We start from the raw sequence: 25,486 nt of genomic DNA, 5'->3' as shown, positions 1-25,486 counted from the left end.
AGATTTTCGCCAAACTTCTTCCCTGTTTGTCGTTTATTCTGGACAGAGGAGAGGTCAAAAAGCATCTGCTACCTCTCTATCCTTTTGGCTTCGTAGCATAATACGTTTAGCCTATGAGACTGCTGGACAGCAACCTCCTGAAAAGATTACAGCTCATTCTACTAGAGCTGTGGCTTCCACTTGGGCCTTTAAGAATGAGGCCTCTGTTGAACAGATTTGCAAGGCTGCAACTTGGTCTTCTCTTCATACTTTTTCCAAATTTTACAAATTTGACACTTTTGCTTCTTCGGAGGCTGTTTTTGGGAGAAAGGTTCTTCAGGCAGTGGTTCCTTCCGTATAAAGATCCTGCCTGTCCCTCCCGTCATCCGTGTACTTTAGCTTTGGTATTGGTATTCCATAAGTAATGGATGACCCGTGGACTGACTACACTTAACAGGAGAAAACATAATTTATGCTTACCTGATAAATTCCTTTCTCCTGTAGTGTAGTCAGTCCACGGCCCGCCCTGTTTTTTATGGCAGGTCTAAATTTTAAATTATACTCCAGTCACCACTGCACCCTATAGTTTCTCCTTTCTCGTTTGGTTTTCGGTCGAATGACTGGGTGTGACGTAGAGGGGAGGAGCTATATAGCAGCTCTGCTTGGGTGATCCTCTTGCACTTCCTGTTGGGGAGGAGTTAATATCCCATAAGTAATGGATGACCCGTGGACTGACTACACTACAGGAGAAAGGAATTTATCAGGTAAGCATAAATTATGTTATTTTGCAAAAATTAAATTTTGCAGTAGGGTTGCACCTTCTGTGTATTAACTACGGTCTTATAAAGGTCACAGCATTATACTCATAAGGCTCTCTGATGTTATTTGCCACTGCCACCCATTAAAGGGCCGTTAATTTGTTAAAGCATGTAATTTTATCACTAGTAAAGCTGCAACGCTATGTGTTTAACTCCCGCAAAGGGAGTTAATGTACTGCTCTGGAATCGCAGAGAACTGCTATAAACTGCAACTGATCTAATCGGCAGCGCTAGTTACACAGTTCATGCAACTAGTGCTGCTGATTGGATCAACGGCAATGTCTGCTTGGGACCGACAGTTCTCTCTGGCTTCTGGGTGGAACTAGAACTATGCGTTTAACTGTAACTATACGTTTAACCCATTTGTGGGGGGTTTAAACATACAGCATTTACTGCATGTAATTTTATCATTAACAATACTGCAACAAATAAGAGCATGTCATTTTATCACTATAGTAACCCTTTAAATCATGGATGTGTCATTAACTACTGTAATAGAATATGTAATGATTCATTTTGAATTATTTCTAAGAGATGCCATCAGGCTCCTTTCTCATAACCTCAGTTTCCTCTTTTCTTACTTTAGTGTTGCCGTCCTGGATAAAGTTACAGACTTCCTTCTTTTCCTGGGTAAACTCCTTGTGGTGGGATGCGTGGGTAAGTTGCTTTTGAACAATACTAACTTCTTTCATTTTTAAAAAGAGATATCTTGACTGTTTATGGGGGGGGGGGGGTGATGTTTGTTTTTTTGTTTTGTTTTTTCTTTAATTTCAAGTATGGTCAGTTCAACTTTTAACAAACCTGATTGAACCTAAGGTTCATTAAACATCAGAATAGTGAACAAATTATGAAAAATGTTTACAAGCCCCAAGGCAGGACATGCTGTGATCTGAGATGTAATTGCAGAAAATGCATCATGTCTGCAGTAACAGGACACATTCAGGAACTGTTAGCGCTTATGCTTTGCAGCACTGCTATACAGCACTGGGCTCTGGTTGCACTGTGTAAGTTTTCCTTAACGCAGAGCACCAATAGCAAAGCTCTGTTTGTACTTGTGACTGATCTCTTCAAAGCGATGCAAAGAGTCAGCACATTGACTGGCTTTCGGGATTTGTTTCAACCTCGTCCCCTAGACTTTCCCAGTCTACAAAGCTGTGACTCCTGAACTAACTGAAATTTGTCAGAAAAAAATAATCCAATATTCATTTAAAATTCAGACTCTGTGCTTTTGTATTGTACTTTTTGTCTTAAACGGGAAGAGTCAACAGCTGCATTCATTACTTTTGGAAATTCAGAACCTGGCCACCAGGAAGAGGTAGACACCCCAGCCAAAGGTTTAAATACCTCCCCTACTTCCCTCATCCCTCAGTCATTCTTTGTCTTTCGTCACAGGAGGCCTAGATCGTTTCATTTTATTTCGATATGTGAATGTAATTTTAACGAAAGAAGTCAGGGTCCCAGTGGGACTCCTTTATCTTATGGAATCAAGGGTTAATATCTCCTGTGGGGGGGTTATTAAACAGGGGGGGACTTTAATCATGTTTGATATGATTCTGTCTGCTAATGTGTTGTGATGCTTAGGCTCATGGCTATTTGGAACATAACGGCCTTATCAGACTGCATGGTCCTGTTGGACTGACCAGCCTTTTTTGCTGGCTTACACAGTGTACCGCGTGACCGGGTGTGGTCACGTACTTCCATTTCCGTACTTTGACCAAGTGACAACAGAATCTGTTCGTTAGTTGTCTGGTTCACAAGAGGTGGAGAGTGCCCCAATCATTGGGGGTGTAAGGTGCCGTTTAGCTTTTGTCCATATTTGCAATCTCCAAGTTATGGAGGATTCTGATTTTTTTTTTAGAGACGTTCATCTCCTATTCAGAGTATACGTCTTGTGAGGTGTATGAAATGGCCCGGGTTATCCATGCCCATCAGTTATGTTCCGATTGCCGTGCTAGAGTACTCTCTGCCCCCGATTCAGGGAGCGTAGAGTGCGTTGAGCCATCCACCCCTTAGGATTCCATGTCCAGTGAGGTGCGTGTCCAAGAACCTTCTTTTGCTATGCAAGCAGGTGTCCCTATGGCCGTTACTGGCACATTTATATCTCCCAAGAGAAGTATATTTAAGATACTGTCCGTGTTCTGTTAACCAGGGTCCGTTGAGCATGAGATCGCCTGAGTCTGTTCGACCTTTTGTGGAAGCGATGGCCTATTAGGCTTCAGGGACTCCTCCCTCGTGGCGGGGGTCGCCCATCGATCCGGCGGGGGAACATTTTGCCTTCCGTTATAGACTGGCACGTCTTTGTGGATTCCGGTCCTACTGAGCCGAGGGATCCTCGGTCTTCTGTGCGGGATGGCAAACTGGGTTAGACGTATGGGGATGAAGCCAATCTCCTTGACGTCTCGTTTTTTTATTTTTATTTTTTTTATTTTTATGTATCTGTTCCAGTTCTAAGCTTAGGAGAATGGGGCCCCTGATCAGCTGATCCTGTTAGCGTGCCCATTCTCCTTGGGGGTTCACCCATGGGTGCTGCCTTCATTTTATTTGATCCGGATAGGATGTGTTTATTTTGTTTTACGAAGCTCATGTCTGTTATTTTCCGTTTTTGGGAACATTTCTTCTTTGGAACTGATACTTGCGATTTTGTTGTCGCGTGGGCACTTCCTCGGAAGTTGCGCAGTACTATATAATGACATAGTTATGTTTATAGTTGGTTATCGATCCCTTTTGGGGCTTTGATTTTTCTTGGACAGTTTCGGAGCGTTCTTGTACCAGGCGGGTCCTGGTCGGGCACTAGCAGCTGTTCCTTACAGTTCATGTCACCCACGTGGGGTTGGTGTGCTGGTTAGTCTGTCGGATGCTGGGTTGTTCACTTTGATAAGTGTTAGTTTTTGTCTTGCAAGATGTATCGAGTCCACAGATTCATCCAATACTTGTGGGATATTCTCCTTCCCAACAGGAAGTGGCAAAGAGAGCACCCACAGCAGAGCTGTCTATATAGCTCCTCCCCTAACTCCACCCCCCCCAGTCATTCTCTTTGCCGGCTTTAAGCAGTAAGGAAGGGTAAAGTGATTGTGGTGACAAAATATTAGTTTTATTTTCTTCAAGCAAGAGTTTGTTATTTTAAATGGTACCGGTGTGTACTATTTACTCTCAAGCAGAAAAAAGATGAAGATTTCTGCCTGGAGGATAATGATCTTAGCATTTGTAACCAAGATCCACTGCTGTTCCCACAGAGGCTGAGGAGTACAGGAAACTTTAGTTGAGGAACGGTTTGCAGGCTATGCTGCACTGAGGTATGTTCAGTAATTTTTTTCTAGAAAGATTGTGATATTTCAAGAAAAGGGCTGACATTATCCCCATGAGGGGAAGGGTAAGCTGTAATAAAAGACTTATGGTAGTATTACAAGCTTGCATAAGGGCTAAGTTACTTTTCTGGTTGACACTTATATAATAGAGCAAACGTTTTTTTGAGAAGTATGGAAAACTTTTTTGGGACTTTTTATTTAGAGGGTTCATTTGGCTTATTTTGAGGTTTACATCCCACATGGCTGTTTAAAACACTTGAGGTGTTACTTTAAGGCCCAACAGACAGAGTAACAGGTGGGTGGGGCCTAATTTCGCACCTTAGATGCGCAGTTGTTTCTTTCATGTAATTAGCAAGAGTCCATGAGCTAGTGACGTATGGGATATACATTCCTACCAGGAGGGGCAAAGTTTCCCAAACCTTAAAATGCCTATAAATACACCCCTCACCACACCCACAATTCAGTTTTACAAACTTTGCCTCCGATGGAGGTGGTGAAGTAAGTTTGTGCTAGATTCTACGTTGATATGCGCTCCGCAGCAAGTTGGAGCCCGGTTTTCCTCTCAGCGTGCAGTGAATGTCAGAGGGATGTGAGGAGAGTATTGCCTATTTGAATGCAGTGATCTCCTTCTACGGGGTCTATTTCATAGGTTCTCTGTTATCGGTCGTAGAGATTCATCTCTTACCTCCCTTTTCAGATCGACGATATACTCTTATATATACCATTACCTCTGCTGATTCTCGTTTCAGTACTGGTTTGGCTTTCTACAAACATGTAGATGAGTGTCCTGGGGTAAGTAAATCTTATTTTCTGTGACACTCTAAGCTATGGTTGGGCACTTTGTTTATAAAGTTCTAAATATATGTATTCAAACATTTATTTGCCTTGACTCAGAATGTTCAACATTCCTTATTTTTCAGACAGTCAGTTTCATATTTGGGATAAATGCATTTGTTTCAATCATTTTTTCTTACCTTAAAAAATTTGACTTTTTCCCTGTGGGCTGTTAGGCTCGCGGGGGCAGAAAATGCTTCATTTTATTGCGTCATTCTTGGCGCGGACTTTTTTGGCGCAAATTTTTTTTTTTTTCTGTTTCCGGCGTCGTACGTGTCGCCGGAAGTTGCGTCATTTTTTGACTTTTTTTGCGTCAAAAATGTCGGCGTTCCGGATGTGGCGTCATTTTTGGCGCCATAAGCATTTAGGCGCCAAATAATGTGGGTGTCTTTTTTGGCGCTAAAAAATATGGGCGTCATTTTTGTCTCCACATTATTTAAGTCTCATTATTTATTGCTTCTGGTTGCTAGAAGCTTGTTCACTGGCATTTTTTTCCCATTCCTGAAACTGTCATTTAAGGAATTTGATCAATTTTGCTTTATATGTTGTTTTTTTCTTTTACATATTGCAAGATGTTCCACGTTGCAACTGAGTCAGAAGATACTTCAGGAAAATCACTGCACAGTGCTGGAGCTACCAAGCTAAGTGTATCTGCTATAAACTTTTGGTATGTGTTTCTCCAGCTGTTGTTTGTATTGCATGTCATGTCAAACTTATTAATGCAGATAAAATTTCCTTTAGTACTGTTACATTACCTGTTGCTGTTCCGTCAACATCTAATTTTCAGAGTGTTCCTGATAACATAAGAGATTTTTTTTTTTTTTTTAAATCCATTAAGAAGGCTATGTCTGTTATTTCTCCTTCTAGTATACATAAAAGTCTTTTAAAACTTCTCTTTTTTCAGATGAATTTTTAAATGAACATCATCATTCTGATACTGATAATGGTTCTTCTGGTTCAGAGGTTTCTGTCTCAGAGGTTGATGCTGATAAATCTTTGTATTTGTTCAAGATGGAATTTATTCGTTCTTTACTTAAAGAAGTATTATTTGCATTAGAAATAGAGGATTCTGGTCCTCTTGATACTAAATGTAAACGTTTAAATAAGGTTTTAAATCTCCTGTAGTTATTCCAGAAGTGTTTAATCTCCCTGATGCTATTTCTGAGGTAATTTCCAGGGAATGGAATAATTTGGGTAATTTATTTACTCCTTCTAGACGTTTAAGCAATTATATCCTGTGCCATCTGACAGATTAGAGTTTTTTGGGACAAAAATCCCTAAGGTTATGGGGCTGTCTCTACTCCTGCTAATGTACTACTATTCCCACGGCAGATAGTACTTCATTTAAGGATCCTTTAGATAGGAAAATTGAATCTTTTCTAAGAAAAGCTTACTTATGTTCAGGTAATCTTCTTAGACCTGCTATATTTTTAGCAGATGTTGCTGCAGCTTCAACTTTTTGGTTAGAAGCTTTAGCGCAACAAGTAACAGATCATAATTTTATAGCATTATTATTATTCTATAACATGCTAATAATTTTATTGGTGATACCATCTTTTGATATCATTAGAGTTGATATCAGGTATATGTCTCTAGCTATTTTAGCTAGAAAAGCTTTATGGATTAAACTTGGAATGCCGATATGTCTTCTAAGTTAACTTTGCTTTCCCTTTCTTTCCAGGGTAAATAATCATTTTCGTTCCTTTCCTCGCATCAAGGAACAAAAACCTGATCCTTCATCCTCAGGAGCGGTATCAGTTTGGAAACTATTTCCAGTTTGGAATATATCCAAGCCTTATAGAAACCTATAGCCAGCTCCTAAGTACCTATGAAGGTGCGGCCTTTATTCCAGCTCAGCTGGTATGGGGCAGATTACGTTTTCTTCAAAGAAATTTGGATCCATTCCGTTCTCAATCTCTGGTTTCAGAACATTGTTTCAGAAAGGTACAGAATTGGCTTCAAGTTAAGGCCTCCTGCTAAGAGATTTTTTTCTTTCCCGTGTCCCAGGTAACACAGCAAAGACTCAGCATTTCTGAAATGTGTTTCAGATCTAGAGTTGGCTGGAGTAATTATGCCAGTTCCAGTTCTGGAACAGGGGCTGGGGTTTTATTTTTATCTCTTCATTGTACCAAAGAAGGTCAATTCCTTCAGACCAGTTCCGGATCTATCATTATTGAATCATTATGTTAGGATACCAACATTCAAGATGGTTACTGTAGGACTATCCTGCCTTTTGTTTAGCAAGGGCATTATATGTCTACAATAGATTTACAGGATGTGTATCTGCATATTCCGATTCTTCCAGATCACTTTTAGTGTCTGAGATTCTCTTTTTAGACAAGCATTACCAGTTTTGTGGCTCTACCGTTTGGCCTAGCCTCAGTTCCAAGAATTTTTTTCAAAGGTTCTCGGTGCCCTTCTTTCTGTAATCAGAGAACAGGGTTTTGGTATTTCCTTATTTGGACGATATCTTGGTACTTGCTCAGTCTTCTCATTTTCGAAGAATCTCATACGAAACGACTTGTGTTGTTTCTTCAAGTTCATGGTTGGAGGATCAATTTACCATTCAGTTCATTGATTCCTCAGACAAGGGTAACCTTTTTAGGTTTCTAGATAGATTCAGTGTCTATGACTCTGTCCTTGTCAGACAAGAGAAGTTTAACATTGATATCAGCTTGTCAAAACCTTCAGTCACAATCATTCCCTTTGGTAGCCTTATGCATGGAAATGTTAGGTCTTAGGACTGCCGCATCAGATGCGATTTCCTTTGCTCGTTTTCACATGCGACCTCTTCAGCTCTGTATGCTGAACCAATGGTAAAGGGATTACTCAAGGATATCTCAATTAATATCTTTAAACCGATTTTACGACACTCTCTGACATGGTGGACAGATCACCATCGTTTAGTTCAGGGGGCTTCTTTGTTCTTCCGACCTGGACTATAATCTCAACAGATGCAAGTCTTACAGGTTGGGGAGCTGTGTAGGGGTATCTGACGGCACAAGGGGTTTGGGAATCTCAGGAGGTGATATTTCCGATCAATATTTCGGAACTCCGTGCAATTTTCAGAGCTCTTCAGTCTTGGCCTCTTCTGAAGAGAGAGTTGTTCATTTGTTTTCAGATAGACAATGTCACAACTGTGGCATACATCATTCATCAAGGAGGGACTCACAGTCCTCTGGCTATGAAGAAGTATCTCGAATTTTGGTTTGGGCGGAATCCAGCTCCTGTCTAATCTCTGCGGTTCATATCCCAGGTATGGACAATTGGAAAGCGGATTATCTCAGTCGCCAAACGTTGCACCTGGGCGAATGGTCTTCACCCAGAGGTATTTTCTCAGATTGTTCAAATGTGGGAACTCCCAGAAATAGATCTGATGGCTTCTCATCTAAACAAGAAACTTCCCAGGTATCTGTCCGGATCCCGGGATCCTCGGGCGGAGGCAGTGGATGCATTATCACTTCCTTGGAAGTATCATCCTGCCTATATCTTTCCGCCTCTAGTTTTTCTTCCAAGAGTAATCTCCAAGATTCTGAAGGAATGCTCGTTTGTTCTGCTGGTAGCTCCGGCATGGCCTTACAGGTTTTGGTATGCGGATCTGGTCCGGATGGCCTCTTGCCAACCGTGGACTCTTCCGTTAAGACCAGACCTTCTGTCGCAAGGTCCTTTTTTCCTTTAGGATCTGAAATCCTTAAATTTAAAGGTATGGAGATTGAACGCTTGATTCTTGGTCAAAGAGGTTTCTCTGACTCTGTGATTAATACTATGTTACAGGCGCGTAAATCTGTATCTAGAGAGATATATTATAGAGTCTGGAAGACTTATATTTCTTGGTGTCTTTCTCTTCATTTTTTGGCATTCTTTTAGAATACCGAGAATTTTACAGTTTCTTCAGGATGGTTTAGATAAGGGTTTGTCCGCAAGTTCCTTGAAAGGTCAAATCTCTGCTCTTTCTGTTCTTTTTCATAGAAAGATTGCTTTTCTTCCTGATATTCATTGTTTTGTACAAGCTTTGGTTCGTATAAAACCTGTCATTGAGTCAATTTCTCCTCTTTGGAGTTTGAATTTGGTTCTGGGGGCTCTTCGAGCTCCTCCGTTTGAACCTATGCATTCATTGGACATTAAATTACTTTCTTGGAAAGTTTTGTTCCTTTTGGCAATCTCTTCTGCCAGAAGAGTTTCTGAATTATCTGCTCTTTCTTGTGAGTCTCCTTTTCTGATTTTTCATCAGGATAAGGCGGTGTTGCGAACTTCTTTTGATTTTTTACCTAAAGTTGTGAATTCCAACAACATTAGTAGAGAAATTGTGGTTCCTTCATTATGTCCTAATCCTAAGAATTCTAGGGAGAAATCGTTGCATTTTTTGGATGTTGTTAGAGCTTTGAAATATTATGTTGAAGCTACTAAGTCTTTCCGTAAGACTTCTAGTTTATTTGTTATCTTTTCTGGTTCTAGAAAAGGCCAGAAAGCTTCTGCCATTTCTTTGGCATCTTGGTTGAAATCTTTATTTCATCATGCTTATGTCGAGTCGGGTAAAACTCCGCCTCTAAGGATTACAGTTCATTTTACTATTTCAGTTTCTACTTCCTGGGCGTTTAGGAATGAAACTTCGATTGTTCAGATTTGCAAAGCAGCAACTTGGTCCTCTTTGCATACTTTTACTAAATTCTACCATTTTGATGTATTTTCTTCTTCTGAAGAAGTTTTTGGTAGAAAAGTACTTCTGGCAGTGGTTTCAATTTGAATCTTCTGCTTATATTTTTCTTTAAACTTTATTTTGGGTGTGGATTATTTTCAGCAGGAATTGGCTGTCTTTATTTTTTCCCTCCCTCTCTAGTGACTCTTGTGTGGAAAGATCCACATCTTGGGTAGTCATTATCCCATACGTCACTAGCTCATGGACTCTTGCTAATTACATGAAAGAAAACATAATTTATGTAAGAACTTACCTGATAAATTAATTTCTTTCATATTAGCAAGAGTCCATGAGGCCCGCCCTTTTTTGTGGTGGTTATGATTTTTTTGTATAAAGCACAATTATTCCAATTCCTTATTTTATATGCTTTCGCACTTTTTTTCTTATCACCCCACTTCTTGGCTATTCGTTAAACTGAATTGTGGGTGTGGTGAGGGGTGTATTTATAGGCATTTTAAGGTTTGGGAAACTTTGCCCCTCCTGGTAGGAATGTATATCCCATACGTCACTAGCTCATGGACTCTTGCTAATATGAAAGAAATGAATTTATCAGGTAAGTTCTTACATAAATTATGTTTTTTCATTCTGGACAGCAAGCTGCAACACAGGAGGGTCCTGATTCGATTTTGGGGCCAAAACGAAGCTTTATTCCCTCAAATTCAACCCCTAAGGGCAGGTAGGCGCCACAACAGAGCTGTGGCAAGGTGCTGACTGTGTATTCTTTCCGTTTTTTTTACTCTTGTCAATCCGGTTTTGTTGTTAAGGGGTTAATTTCATTTTTTACTAGTGGTGCAACCTTACTAAGGCTTACTACATATACTGTAAAAAAAATTGAAGGATTTGTTGCATTTTTAAGCAGTTTTGCAGAACGTGTACATGTTTTTTTCTCTTAAAGGCACAGTACCGTTTTTTGAAATTGTTGTTTTACATTTTATAAAGTGTTTTCCAAGCTTGCTTGCCTCATTACTAGCCTGTTAAATATGTCTGACATCAAGGAAACTCCTTGTTCAATATGTTTAGAAGCCATTGTGGAACCCCCTCTTAGAATGTGTCCCACTTGTACTGATAAGTCTATAAATGTTAAAGAGCATATTGTAGCACTTAAAAATGTTGCGCTAGAGGATTCTCAGACAGAAAGAAATGAGGTTATGCCATCCAGTTCTCCCCAAGTGTCACAACCAGTAACGCCCTCACAAGCGACGCCAAGTACCTCTAGTGCGTCTACTTCATTTACCTTACAAGACATGGCAGCAGTTATGAATTCTGCCCTCACAGAGGTTTTATCTAAACTGCCTGGGTTGCAAGGGAAGCGTGGTAGCTCTGGGTTAAGAACAAATGCTGAGCTTTCTGATGATTTAGAAGCCGTATCCGATATTCCCTCACAACGTTCTGAGGTAGCGATGACGGATTTGCTGTCTGAGGGAGAGATTTCTGATTCAGGAAAGACGCTCCCTCAGACGGCCTTTAAATTCAAGCTAGAACACCTCCGCTTGTTGCTCAGGGAGGTATTGGCGGCTCTGGATGATTGTGACCCTATTGTGGTTCCAGAGAAATTATGTAAAATGGACAAATACTTAGAAGTTCCTGTTTACACTGATGTTTTTCCGGTCCCTAAGAGGATTGCGGATATTGTTTCTAAGGAGTGGGATAGACCAGGTATACAGTTCGCTCCCCCTCCTACTTTTAAGAAAATGTTTCCGATATCTGACACCATGCGGGACTCGTGGCAGACGGTCCCTAAGGTGGAGGGAGCTATTTCTACACTAGCTAAGTGTACAACTATACCTATTGAAGACAGTTGTGCTTTCAAAGATCCTATGGATAAAAAATGAGAGGGTCTCCTAAAAAATGTTTTTGTTCATCAAGGTTTTCTTCTCCAACCTATTGCATGCATTGTTCCTGTAACTACTGCAGCTGCTTTTTTGGTTCGAGGCTCTAGAAGAGGCTCTCCAGGGGGAGACCCCATTAGATGATATTCTGGATAGAATTAAGGCTCTTAAGCTGGCAAATTCTTTCATTACAGATGCCGCTTTTCAACTGGCTAAATTAGCGGCAAAAATTTTGGGTTTTGCCATTTTAGCGCATAGAGCGTTATGGCTTAAGTCCTGGTCAGCTGATGTGTCATCAAAATCAAAGCTTTTGACCATCCCTTTCAAAGGAAAGACCCTATTCGGGCCTGAACTGAAGGAAATTATTTCAGACATCACTGGAGGGAAGGGCCATACCCTCCCTCAGGATAAAACCAATAAAATAAAGACCAAACAAAATAATTTTTGTTCCTTTCGAAACTTCAAGAGTGGTCCCACTTCAGCTTCCCCTGCTGCAAAGCAAGAGGGGAATTTTGCTCAATCCAAGTCAGTCTGGAGACCTAACCAGGCTTGGAACAAGGGTAAACAGGCCAAGAAGCCTGCAGCTGCCTCCAAGACAGCATGAAGGGGTAGCCCCCGATCCGGGACCTGATCTAGTAGGGGGAAGACTCTCTCTCTTCGCTCAGGCTTGGGCAAGAGATGTTCACGATTCCTGGGCTTTAGAAATTGTTTCCCAGGGATATCTTCTGGACTTCAAAGATTTCCCCCTAAGGGGGAGATTTCACATTTCTCAATTGTCTGCAAACCAGACAAAAAAAGAGCAGGGGCAAGGTTTTTACTCCAACCTGTTTGTGGTTCCCAAAAAAGAAGGAACTTTCAGACCAATCTTGGATCTCAAGATCCTAAACAAATTCCTCAGCGTCCTGTCTTTCAAGATGGAGACTATTCAGACTATTCTGCCACTGATCCAGGAGGGTCAATATATGACCACCGTGGACTTAAAGGATGCGTATCTGCACATCCCTATCCACAGAGATCACCGATTTCGCAGGTTCGCCTTTCTGGACAGACATTACCAGTTCGTGGCCCTTCCCTTCGGGTTGGCCACGGCTCCCAGAATTTTCACAAAAGTGCTAGGGTCCCTTCTAGCGGTTCTAAGACCGCGGGGCATAGCAGTGGCGCCTTATCTAGACAACATCTTAATTCAAGCGTCAACTTTCCAACTAGCCAAGTCTCACACGGACATCGTGTTGGCCTTTCTGAGATCTCATGGGTGGAAGGTGAACATAAAAAAGAGTTCTCTCTTCCCTCTAACAAGAGTTTCCTTCCTAGGAACTCTGATAGACTCGGTAGAAATGAAAATATTTCTGACGGAGGTCAGGAAATTAAAACTCGTAAACACCTGCCGAGCTCTTCATTCCATTCCTCGGCCGTCAGTGGCTCAGTGTATGGAGGTAATCAGACTAATGGTAGCGGCAATAGACATAGTTCCGTTTGCTCGCTTACACCTCAAACCACTGCAACTATGCATGCTTGAACAGTGGAATGGGGATTATGCAGATTTATCTCCTCAGATAGATCTGGGTCAGGAGACCAGAGATTATCTTCTCTGGTGGTGGTCTCAGGTTCACCTGTCTCGGGGAATGTGTTTCCGAAGACCAGAGTGGGTCATAGTTACGACAGATGCCAGCCTGCTAGGCTGGGGTGCAGTCTGGAACTCCCTGAAAGCTCAGGAGTTATGGTCTCAGGAGGAGACTCTCCTCCCGATAAACATTCTGGAACTGAGAGCGATATTCAATGCGCTTCAGGCGTGGCCTCAACTGGCTGCGGACAAATTCATCAGATTTCAGTCGGACAACATCACGACTGTAGCTTATATCAATCATCAAGGAGTTCTCTAGTGATGATAGAGGTTTCCAAAATAATCCGATGGGCAGAGACTCACTCTTGCCATCTTTCAGCAATCCGTATCCCAGGGGTAGAGAACTGGGAGGCTGATTTCCTAAGTCGTCAGACTTTTCTTCCCAGGGAGTGGGAGCTCCATCCGGAGGTGTTTGCCCAACTGATTCGGCTATGGGGCACACCAGAATTGGATCTGATGGCGTCTCGTCAGAACGCCAAGCTTCCTTGTTACGGGTCCAGGTCAAGGGATCCCCAGGCAGTGCTGATAGATGCTCTAGCAGTGCCCTGGTCCTTCAACCTGGCTTATGTGTTTCCACCATTCCCTCTCCTTCCTCGTCTGATTGCCAGAATCAAGCAGGAGAGAGCTTCAGTGATTTTGATAGCACCTGCGTGGCCACGCAGGACTTGGTATGCAGACCAAGTGGACATGTCATCCGTCCCACCATGGACTCTGCTGCGGAGGAAGGACATTCTGCTTCAAGGTCCATTCAAGCATCCAAACCTACTTTCTCTGCTTCTGACTGCTTAGAGATTGAACGCTTGATTTTAGCAAAGCGTGGTTTCTCTGAATCGGTTATTGATACCTTGATTCAGGCTAGAAAGCCTGTCACCAGAAAAATCTATCATAAGATATGGCGTAAATATCTTTACTGGTGTAATTCCAAGGGTTACTCATGGAGTAAGCTCAGGAATCCTAGGCTATTATCTTTTCTCCAAGAAGGATTGGAGAAGGGATTATCTGCTAGTTCCTTAAAGGGACAAATATCTGCTTTGTCTATCCTTTTACACAAGCGTCTGGCGGATGTTCCAGACGTTCAGGCGTTTTGTCAGGCTTTAGTTAGAATCAAGCCTGTGTTTAAACCTGTTGCTCCGCCATGGAGTTTAAATTTGGTTCTTAAAGTTCTTCAAGGGGTTCCGTTTGAACTTATGCATTCCATAGATATTAAAGGGACACTGTACCCAAAATTTTTCTTTCATGATTCAGATTGAGCATGGAATTTTAAGCAACTTTCTAATTTACTCCTATTATCAAATTTTCTTCATTCTCTTGGTATCTTTATTTAAAATGCAAGAATGTAAGTTTAGATGCCAGCCCATTTTTGGTGAACAACCTGGGTTGTCCTTGCTGATTGGTGGATAAATTCATCCACCAATAAAAAATTGCTGTCCAGAGTACTGAACCCAAAAAAAGTATAGATGCCTTCTTTTTCAAATAATGATAGCAAGAGAACAAAGAAAAATTGATAATAGGAGTAAATTAGAAAGTTGCTTAAAATTGCATGCTCTTTCTGAATTACAAAACAAAATTTTTGGGTTCAGTGTCCCTTTAAGCTCTTATCTTGAAAAGTTCTGTTTTTAGTAGCTATCTCTTCGGCTCAAAGAGTTTCTGAGTTATCTGCTTTACAGTGTGACTCACCTTATCTTGTTTTCCATGCGGATAAGGTGGTTTTGTGTACCAAACCTGGATTTCTTCCTAAGGTTGTTTCTAATAGGAATATCAATCAGGAAATTGTTGTTCCTTCTCTGTGTCCTAATCCTTCCTCCAAGAAGGAACGTCTGTTGCACAAACTAGATGTGGTTCGTGCTTTAAAGTTCTACTTACAAGCAACTAAAGATTTCCGTCAAACATCTTCATTGTTTGTTGTCTATTTTGGTAAGCAGAGAGGTCAAAAGGCTACGGCAACCTCTTTCTTTTTGGCTGAAAAGCATCATCCGTTTGTCTTATGAGACTGCTGGCCAGCAGCCTCCTGAAAGGATTACATCTCACTCTACTAGAGTGGTGGCTTCCACATGGGCTTTTAAAAATAAGGCTTCTGTTAAACAGATTTGTAAGGCGCGGCGACTTGGTCTTCGCTTCATACTTTTTCCAAATTTTCCAAATTTGATACTTTTGCTTCTTCGGAGGCTATTTATGGGAGAAAGGTTCTACAAGCAGTGGTGCCTTCCGCTTAGGTACCTGTCTTGTCCCTCCCTTCATCCGTGTCCTAAAGCTGTGGTATTGGTATCCCACAAGTATTGGATGAAGCCGTGGACTCGATACATCTTGCAAGAGAGAACAGAATTTATGCTTACCTGATAAATTTCTTTCTCTTGCGATGTATCGAGTCCACGGCCCGCCCTGTCTATTTAAGACAGGTAATATTTTTTATTATAAAACTTCAGTCACCTCTACACCTTATAGTTTCTCCTTTTTATTCCTAGCCTTCAGTCGAATGACTGGGGGGTGGAGTTAGGGGAGGAGCTATATAGACAGCTCTGCTGTGGGTGCTCTCTTTGCCACTTCCTGTTGGGAAGGATAATATCCCACAAGTATTGGATGAATCCGTGGACTCGATACATCGCAAGAGAAAGAAAGAAATTTATCAGGTAAGCATAAATTCTGTTTTTCTTTTTACCTCCATTACTAGAAAACGGAGGGACTGCATCGGTCCGCCTACTGTTGAGGGGGTTCCGGACTCGGAGCCTGCTGAGTTTTACCGTGAGAGGTCCTTTTGGCTTTGGAAGCAAAGTTTATCCATTTCCATCGGGTTTGGATGACCTCTGGGCGTCGGGGGGGGGGGTACCAGATGAATGGAGATTTTCGTTTTTACTCTTGGTATCTTCTGTATGTCTGTGCGTTTTTCTCTTGTTAAGTGTAGTCAGTCCACGGGTCATCCATTACTTATATCTCTTCCCCAACAGGAAGTTGCAAGAGGATCACCCAAGCAGATCTGCTATATAGCTCCTCCCCTCACATGTCATACCCAGTCATTCTCTTGCAAGCTAACTAAAGATAGGTTGTTGTGAGAGGGCTGTGGTGTTTTTAAACTTAGTTTATTTCTTCAATCAAAAGTTTATTTTAAATGGCACCGGAGTGTGCTGTTTGTTCTCAGGCAGCATTAGAAGAAGAATCTGCCTGTGTTTTCTATGATCTTAGCAGACGTAACTAAGATCCACTGGCTGTTCTCGCACATTCTGAGGAGTGAGGTAACTTCAGAAGAGGGGAATAGCATGCAGGGCCCCCCTGCAAACGAGGTATGTGCAGTAAATTATTTTTCTAAGCAATGGAATTGACTGAGAAATTACTGCTGATACCAATGTAATGTAAGTACAGCCTTAAATGCAGTGTTAGCGACTGGTATTAGGCTGAGGAGTGTGTGTACACTGAAGTATTTTTCTAGGGAATGGAATTTGACTCAGAAAATACTGTTAATACTGAAGTAATGTGTGAGCCTTAACTGCAGTAAAAGCGACTGGTAGCAGGCTTATTAATAACACTTCATAACTTTTAAAATGTATGTTCAAAACGTTTACTGGCATGTTAATCGTCTTTTGTGAGGTACTTGGTGATAAAACTTATTGGGGCATGATTTTTACCCCATGGCTAACTTTTGTTTCTGCATAGAAACAGTTAACTGAGCTTCCCCACTGTGTAATATGAGTGGGAGGGGCCTATTTTAGCGCTTTTTTGAGCAGTAAAAATTCAGTCACAATCTTCCTACTTCATCCTCCATGATCCAGGACGTCTCTAGAGAGCTCAGGGGTCTTCAAAATTCATTTTGAGGGAGGTAATCAGTCACAGCAGACCTGTGACAGTGTGTTTGACTGTGATAAAAACGTTAATTATTAATTTGTTATCCGTTTTTGGGTATTAAGGGGTTAATCATCCATTTGCTGGTGGGTGTAATCCTTTGCTAACTTAATACATTTACTGTGAAAATTTGGTTGCTATAACTAATTTGGTTCATTGTTATTTCAACTGTGACAGCTTTTTGTGCTTCTTAAAGGCACAGTAGCGTTTTTTATATTGCTTGTAAATTTATTTGAAAAGTATTTTCCAAGCTTGCTAGTCTCATTGCTAGTCTGTTTAAACATGTCTGACACAGATGAATCTGTTTGTTCACTATGTATGAAGGCCAATGTGGAGCCCCATAGAAAATTGTGTACTAAATGCATTGATGTAACTTTGAATAAAAGTCAGTCTTTACATGCAAAGAAATTATCACCAGACAACGAGGGGGAAGTTATGCCGACTAACTCTCCTCACGTGTCAGTACCTTCGCCTCCCGCTCAGGAGGTGCGTGATTTTGAGGCGCCAAGTACATCAGGGAGGCCCTTACAAATCACTTTGCAAGACATGGCTACTGTTATGACAGAAGTATTATCTAAATTGCCAGAATTAAGAGGCAAGCGTGATAGCTCTGGGTTAAGGACAGAGCGCGCTGATGATGTGAGAGCCATGTCCGATACTGCGTCACAATTTGCAGAACATGAAGACGGAGAGTTTCATTCTGTGGGTGACGGATCTGATCCAGGGAGACTGGATTCAGAGATTTCTCATTTTAAATTTAAGCTTGAGAACCTCCGCATATTGCTAGGGGAGGTATTAGCGGCTCTGAATGATTGTAACACGGTTGCAATTCCAGAAAAATTATGTAGGTTGGATAGATACTATGCGGTACCGGTGTGTACTGACGTGTTTCCTATACCTAAAAGGCTTACAGAGATTTTTAGCAAGGAGTGGGATAGACCCGGTGTGCCTTTTTCCCCTCCTCCCATATTTAGGAAAATGTTTCCTATAGACCCCACCACATGAGACTTATGGCAGACGGTCCCTAAGGTGGAGGGAGCGGTTTCTACTTTAGCTAAGCGTACCACTATCCTGGTGGAGGATAGTTGTGCTTTTTCAGATCCAATGGATAAAAAATTAGAAGGTTACCTTAAGAAAATGTTTGTTCAACAAGGTTTTATCTTACAGCCCCTTGCATGCATTGCGCCTGTCACTGCTGCGGCGGCATTCTGGTTTGAGTCTCTGGAAGAGGCCATTCGCACAGCTCCATTGGATGAAATTATGAACAAGCTTAAAGCACTTAAGCTAGCTAACGCATTTGTTTCTGATGCCGTCGTACATTTAACCAAACTTACGGCTAAGAACTCCGGATTTGCCATCCAAGCGCGCAGAGCGCTATGGCTTAAATCCTGGTCAGCTGACGTGACTTCTAAATCTAAATTGCTTAATATTCCTTTCAAAGGGCAGACCTTATTCGGGCCCGGCTTGAAAGAAATTATCGCTGACATTACGGGAGGTAAGGGCCATGCTCTAGCTCAGGACAGGGCCAAATCAAAGGCCAAACAGTCTAATTTTCGTGCCTTTCGTAACCTCAAGGCAGGAGCAGCATCAACTTCCTCCGCTCCAAAACAGGAAGGAGCTGTTGCTCGTTACAGACAGGGCTGGAAAACTAACCAGTCCTGGAACAAGGGCAAGCAGGCCAGAAAACCTGCTGCTGCCCCTAAGACAGCATGAAGAGAGGCCCCCCTATCTGGAAACTGATCTAGTGGGGGGCAGACTATCTCTCTTGGGCAAGAGATGTCCAGGATCCCTGGGCGTTGGAGATCATATCTCAGGGATATCTTCTGGACTTCAAAGCTTCTCCTCCACAAGGGAGATTTCATCTTTCAAGGTTATCAGCAAACCAAATAAAGAAAGAGGCGTTTCTACGCTGTGTACAAGACCTCTTACTAATGGGGGTAATCCACCCGGTTCCGCGAACGGAACACGGGCAGGGATTCTATTCAAATCTGTTTGTGGTTCCCAAGAAAGAGGGAACCTTCAGACCAATTTTGGACTTAAAGATCCTAAACAAATTCCTAAGAGTTCCATCATTCAAAATGGAAACTATTCGAACCATCCTACCCATGATCCAAGAGGGTCAGTACATGACCACTGTGGACTTAAAGGATGCCTACCTTCACATACCGATTCACAAGGATCATTATCGGTACCTAAGATTTGCCTTCCTAGACAGGCATTACCAGTTTGTAGCTCTTCCCTTCGGGGTAGCTACGGCTCCAAGAATCTTTACAAAGGTTCTGGGCTCACTTCTGGCGGTACTAAGACCGCGAGGCATAGCGGTGGCTCTGTACCTAGACGACATCCTGATACAAGCGTCAAGTTTTCAAACTAACAAGTCTCATACAGAGATAGTTCTGGCATTTCTGAGATCGCATGGGTGGAAGGTGAACGTGGAAAAGAGTTCTCTATTACCACTCACAAGGGTTCCCTTCCTAGGGACTCTTATAGATTCTGTAGAGATGAAAATTTACCTGACGGAGGCCAGGTTATCAAAACTTCTAAATGCTTGCCGTGCCCTTCATTCCATTCCACACCCGTCAGTAGCACAGTGCATGGAAGTAATCGGCTTAATGGAAGCGGCAATGGACATAGTACCATTTGCGCGACTGCATCTCAGACCGCTGCAATTGTGCATGCTAAGTCAGTGGAATGGGGATTATTCACATTTGTCCCCTCTACTAAATCTGGACCAAGAGACCAGAGATTCTCTTCTATGGTGGCTTTCTCGGCCCCATCTGTCCAAGGGGATGACCTTTCGCAGGCCAGATTGGACGATTGTAACAACAGACGCCAGCCTTCTAGGTTGGGGCGCAGTCTGGAATTCCCTGAAGGCTCAGGGATCATGGACTCAGGAGGAGAAACTCCTCCCAATAAATATTCTGGAGTTAAGAGCAATATTCAATGCTCTTCTAGCTTGGCCTCAGTTAGCAACTCTGACGTTCATCAGATTTCAGTCGGACAACATCATGACTGTGGCTTACATCAATCATCAAGGGGGAACCAGGAGTTCCCTAGCGATGTTGGAAGTCTCAAAGATAATTCGCTGGGCAGAGTCTCACTCTTGCCACCTGTCAGCAATCTACATCCCAGGCGTGGAGAACTGGGAGGCGGATTTTCTAAGTCGCCAGACTTTTCATCCGGGGGAGTGGGAACTTCATCCGGAGGTCTTCGCTCAACTGATTCTTCGTTGGGGCGAACCAGATCTGGATCTCATGGCGTCTCGCCAGAACGCCAAGCTTCCTCATTACGGATCCAGGTCCAGGGACCCGGGAGCAGCGCTGATAGATGCTCTAGCAGCCCCTTGGGTTTTCCAGATGGCTTATGTATTTCCACCGTTTCCGCTGCTGCCTCGACTGATTGCCAAGATCAAACAGGAGAGAGCATCAGTGATTCTGATAGCGCCTGCGTGGCCACGCAGGACCTGGTATGCAGACCTAGTGGACATGTCGTCCTGTCCACCATGGTCTCTGCCTCTGAGGCAGGACCTTCTAATTCAGGGTCCTTTCAACCATCCAAATCTAATTTCTCTGAGGCTGACTGCATGGAGATTGAACGCTTGATTCTATCAAAGCGTGGCTTCTCGGAGTCGGTTATTGATACCCTAATACAGGCTAGGAAACCTGTTACCAGAAGAATTTACCATAAGATATGGCGTAAATATTTGTATTGGTGCGAATCCAAGAGTTACTCATGGAGTAAGGTTAGGATTCCTAGGATATTGTCTTTTCTACAAGAGGGTTTAGAAAAGGGCTTATCCGCTAGTTCGTTAAAAGGACAGATTTCTGCTCTGTCTATTCTTCTACACAAGCGTCTGGCAGAAATTCCAGACGTTCAGGCTTTTTGTCAGGTTTTGGCTAGGATTAAGCCTGTGTTTAAGACTGTTGCTCCGCTGTGGAGCTTAAACTTAGTTCTTAATGTCCTGCAAGGCGTTCCATTTGAACCCCTTCATTCCATTGATATTAAGCTGTTATCTTGGAAAGTTCTGTTTTTGATGGCTATTTCCTCGGCTCGAAGAGTCTCTGAGTTATCTGCCTTACATTGTGATTCTCCTTATCTGATTTTTCATTCAGACAAGGTAGTTCTGCGTACTAAACCTGGGTTCTTACCTAAGGTAGTTTCTAACAGGAATATCAATCAAGAGATTGTTGTTCCATCATTGTGTCCTAACCCTTCTTCAAAGAAGGAACGACTTTTGCATAATCTGGATGTAGTCCGTGCCCTGAAGTTCTATTTGCAGGCAACTAAAGATTTTCGTCAAACTTCTTCCCTGTTTGTCGTTTACTCTGGACAGAGGAGAGGTCAAAAGGCTTCGGCCACCTCTCTCTCTTTTTGGCTTCGTAGCATAATACGTTTAGCCTATGAGACTGCTGGACAGCAGCCTCCTGAAAGAATTACAGCTCATTCTACTAGAACTGTGGCTTCCACCTGGGCCTTTAAAAATGAGGCTTCTGTTGAACAGATTTGCAAGGCTGCGACTTGGTCTTCACTTCACACTTTTTCAAAGTTTTACAAATTTGACACTTTTGCTTCTTCGGAGGCTATTTTTGGGAGAAAGGTACTTCAGGCAGTGGTTCCCTCCGTTTAAAGTTCCTGCCTTGTCCCTCCCTTCATCCGTGTACTTTAGCTTTGGTATTAGTATCCCATAAGTAATGGATGACCCATGGACTGACTACACTTAACAAGAGAAAACATAATTTATGCTTACCTGATAAATTTATTTCTCTTGTAGTGTAGTCAGTCCACGGCCCGCCCTGTCTTTTAAGGCAGTTCAAAATTTTTTAATTTAACTCCAGTCACCACTGCACTCCTTTCTCGTCTTGTTTCGGTCGAATGACTGGATATGACATGTGAGGGGAGGAGCTATATAGCAGATCTGCTTGGGTGATCCTCTTGCAACTTCCTGTTGGGGAAGAGATATAAGTAATGGATGACCCGTGGACTGACTACACTACAAGAGAAATAAATTTATCAGGTAAGCATAAATTATGTTTTTTTGTGGCCTAGTTGCAAGTACCTCTCGTAGGTTGCTGGGTCTACTTTTTTCCTTCTTGGGTGGTCGGGTCCTCTGTGTCAGGAAGTTCGGGTATATCCTTATTACTTCCTTTTTTAGTATGTTGCACGCTCTTCTATTGGGAGCGCAGGGGTTTGGGGTTAGTCCCTTTTTTGTTTTTCTTCCCCCAGCTTTTTCCCCTGGTCAACTTGTCTGCCAGTAGTTGTGTGACTCTCTCCGTTTTTTCCTGTGTGGTTCAGGATTTTCCAGGAGGCTGATCCTGTAAGGGTCGTTGGAGATATTATCGTCTTCTCATCCTAAAGGCTTGTTTGGAGCCTGTCCCTTGTAAACCTGTGGTCTTAGTGGGGGGTGTTCCCCTTTGACTCTCTAAGAGATCTAGCTCTCTGGGTTTGCAAGCTGAGGGTCCTGAAATCAGACGCACCTCCGGTTGCTGGTTGCCCTCTTCTTAGGCCTGTTAAGATGTCTGTGAACAAATCAAAGAGGCAGCACACAAGTTATCCATGGAAAAAACGGAACTTCCATAGTAGTCAAAGAATCCAAACACACAATGACACATGGCGGAAAGGGGGCGTGTCCTTACGTGTTTCGTGCCGTGCGGCACTTAGTCATAGGATAACAGGTGAGTGAAGACAAGGTAAGTATATACCCTGATACCACCAATCAGAGCATAGCACTCAATCATGGCAGTAATAGAGTTCTTAAAGAAACAATATGTTAAAAACAACAGGTAACAAAAGGATTATTAGAAAAATCATAACACTTTGGGAAGAAAGATGTCAATATTTGCGTGATATCAACAAAGGAGAAAGATTTGTATACTACAGACCAAATTGTAGGAATGTATTTAAATGTAACTGTGAAAGTCTCGATATATTGAAAATATAACATAAATATAACATAAATATCAGAAAAGTTAATGGCTTCTCATTGAAAGAACCTTCACATGATCGTTATTTAATGAAAAGTCTGATAAATTAAGAACTGCAAGATTTAGTCCTTTTGTCTTCTTTTGGAAGCCCTTCTGCCTTCTCCTTCTTCCTGCCCGTCTTGTCCTTTTTCTTTCCCTAAAGGGACATTCTTACTCTTGATTTCTCCAACATAGGTGTGTCCGGTCCACGGCGTCATCCTTACTTGTGGGATATTCTCCTCCCCAACAGGAAATGGCAAAGAGCCCAGCAAAGCTGGCCATATAGTCCCTTCTAGGCTCCGCCTACCCCAGTCATTCTCTTTGCCGTTGCACAGGCAACATCTCCACGGAGATGGCTTAGAGTTTTTTGGTGTTTAAATGTAGTTTTTGTTCTTCAATCAAGAGTTTGTTATTTTAAAATAGTGCTGGTATGTACTATTTACTCTGAAACAGAAAAGAGATGAAGATTTCTGTTTGTAAGAGGAAAATGATTTTAGCAACCGTTACTAAAATCGATGGCTGTTTCCACACAGGACTGTTGAGAGGAATTAACTTCAGTTGGGGGAAACAGTGAGCAGACTTTTGCTGCTTGAGGTATGACACATTTCTAACAAGACTCGGTAATGCTGGAAGCTGTCATTTTCCCTATGGGAACCGGTAAGCCATTTTCTTAGTTTAAGTAAAAGAATAAAGGGCTTCATTAGGGCTTGAAAAACTGGTAGACATTTTTCTGGGCTAAAACGATTACTTTTCTAAGTATATTTGGCAGATTATTACTTTTAATAGTTGTTAAATCTTGGGGATTGTTTTAATAAAAACGGCAGGCACTGTATTGGACACCTTTTTCACTGGGGGCCTTTTCTAGTCATAGACAGAGCCTCATTTTCGCGCCTCTAATGCGCAGTTGTTTTTGGAAAGCATGGCATGCAGATGCATGTGTGAGGAGCTAAGAACCACTGAAAAAGCTTATAGAAGGCATCATTTGGTATCGTATTCCCCTCTGGGCTTGGTTGGGTCTCAGCAAAGCAGATACCTGGGACTGTATAGGGGTTAAATGTAAAAACGGCTCCGGTTCCGTTATTTTAAGGGTTAAAGCTTTCAAATTTGGTGTGCAATACTTTTAAGGCTTTAAGTTACTGTGGTGAAATTTTGGTGAATTTTGAACAATTCCTTCATACTTTTTCACATATTCAGTAATAAAGTGTGTTCAGTTTAAAATTTAAAGGGACAGTAACGGTTTTATTGTAAAACGTTTTTTGTGCTTTGTTGACAAGTTTAAGCCTGTTTAACATGTCTGAACCATCAGATAACGATGTTCTATATGTATGAAAGCCAATGTGTCTCCCCATTTAAATATATGTGATATATTTGTGTCATAATGTCCAAACAAAGTAGGGATAATAATGCCATAGATATGATATTGCCCAAGATGATTCCTCTAATGAGGCGAGTAAGCATGGTACTGCATCATCCCCTTCTGTGTCTACACCAGTTTTGCCCACACAAGAGGCCCCTAGTACATCTAGTGCGCCAATACTTATTATCATACAACAATTAATGGCTGTAATGGATAATTCTATTGCATGCATTTTTTCCAAAATGCCTACTTATCAGAGAAAGCGTGATTGCTCTGTTTTTAACACTGAAGAGCAAAAGGACGCTGATGATATCTGTTCTGACATACCCTCACACCTATCTGAAGGGGCCAGGAGGGAGGTTTTGTCTGAGGGAGAAATTTCAGATTCAGGGAAAATTTCTCAACAAGCAGAACCTGATATTGTAACTTTTAAATTTAAATTACAACATCTCCACGCACTTCTTAAGGAGGTATTATCTACTCTGGATGATTGTGACAATTTGGTCATTCCAGAGAAATTAGGTAAGATGGACTAGTTCCTAGAGGTTCCGGTGCCCCCCGATGTTTTTCCTATACCCAAGCGGGTGGCGGACATAGTAAATAAGGAGTGGGAAAGGCCCGGCATACCTTTTGTCCTCCCCCTATATTTAAGAAATTATTTCCTATAGTCGACCCCAGAAAGGACTTATAGCATACAGTCCCCAAGGTCGAGGGGGCGGTTTCTACTCTAAACAAACGCACTTCTATTCCTATTGAAGATAGTTGTGCTTTCAAGATCCTATGGATTAAAGGTTAGAGGGTTTGCTTAAAAAGATGTTTGTTCAGCAAGGTTACCTTCTACAACCAATTTTATGCATTGTTCCTGTCACTACAGCTGCGTGTTTCTGGTTCGAAGAACTAGAAAAGTCGTTCAATAAAGAATCTTCGTACGAGGAGGTTTTGGACAGAGTTCAAGCTCTTAAATTGGCTAACTCTTTTATTTTAGATGCCGCTTTGCAATTAGCTACATTAGCGGCGAATAATTCAGGGTTTGCTATCGTGGCGCACAGAGCGCTTTTGCTTAACATCCCTTTCAAGGGTAAAACACTGTTTGGCCCTGACTTGAAAGAGATTATTTCAGACATCACTGGGGGAAAGGGCCACGCCCTTCCTCTGGATAGGTCTTTTAAGGCTAAAAATAAGCCAAATTTTCGTCCCTTTCGCAGAAACGGACCAGCCTCAAATTCTACACTCTCTAAGCAAGAGGGTAATACTTC

General features: G+C 42.1%; 1 protein-coding gene across 1 annotated transcript in view; it reads left to right on the top strand.

Moving 5' to 3' along the window:
• The window catches only part of SLC44A2 (solute carrier family 44 member 2), a gene marked incomplete in the record, with an annotated part of 587,432 nt that overhangs the window by 549,688 nt on the left and 12,258 nt on the right, over nt 1–25,486 (top strand). The window contains 1 exon segment of the mRNA XM_053717929.1: nt 1,384–1,454. Within this exon segment, the coding sequence (XP_053573904.1) occupies nt 1,384–1,454 (71 nt within the window).

Source organism: Bombina bombina, chromosome 6, assembly GCF_027579735.1.
Source record: "Bombina bombina isolate aBomBom1 chromosome 6, aBomBom1.pri, whole genome shotgun sequence".
In the NCBI taxonomy this organism is placed as follows: domain Eukaryota; kingdom Metazoa; phylum Chordata; class Amphibia; order Anura; family Bombinatoridae; genus Bombina; species Bombina bombina.
Note: the sequence above shows the minus strand (reverse complement) of the source record. Positions and strands in the feature narration are given on the sequence as shown.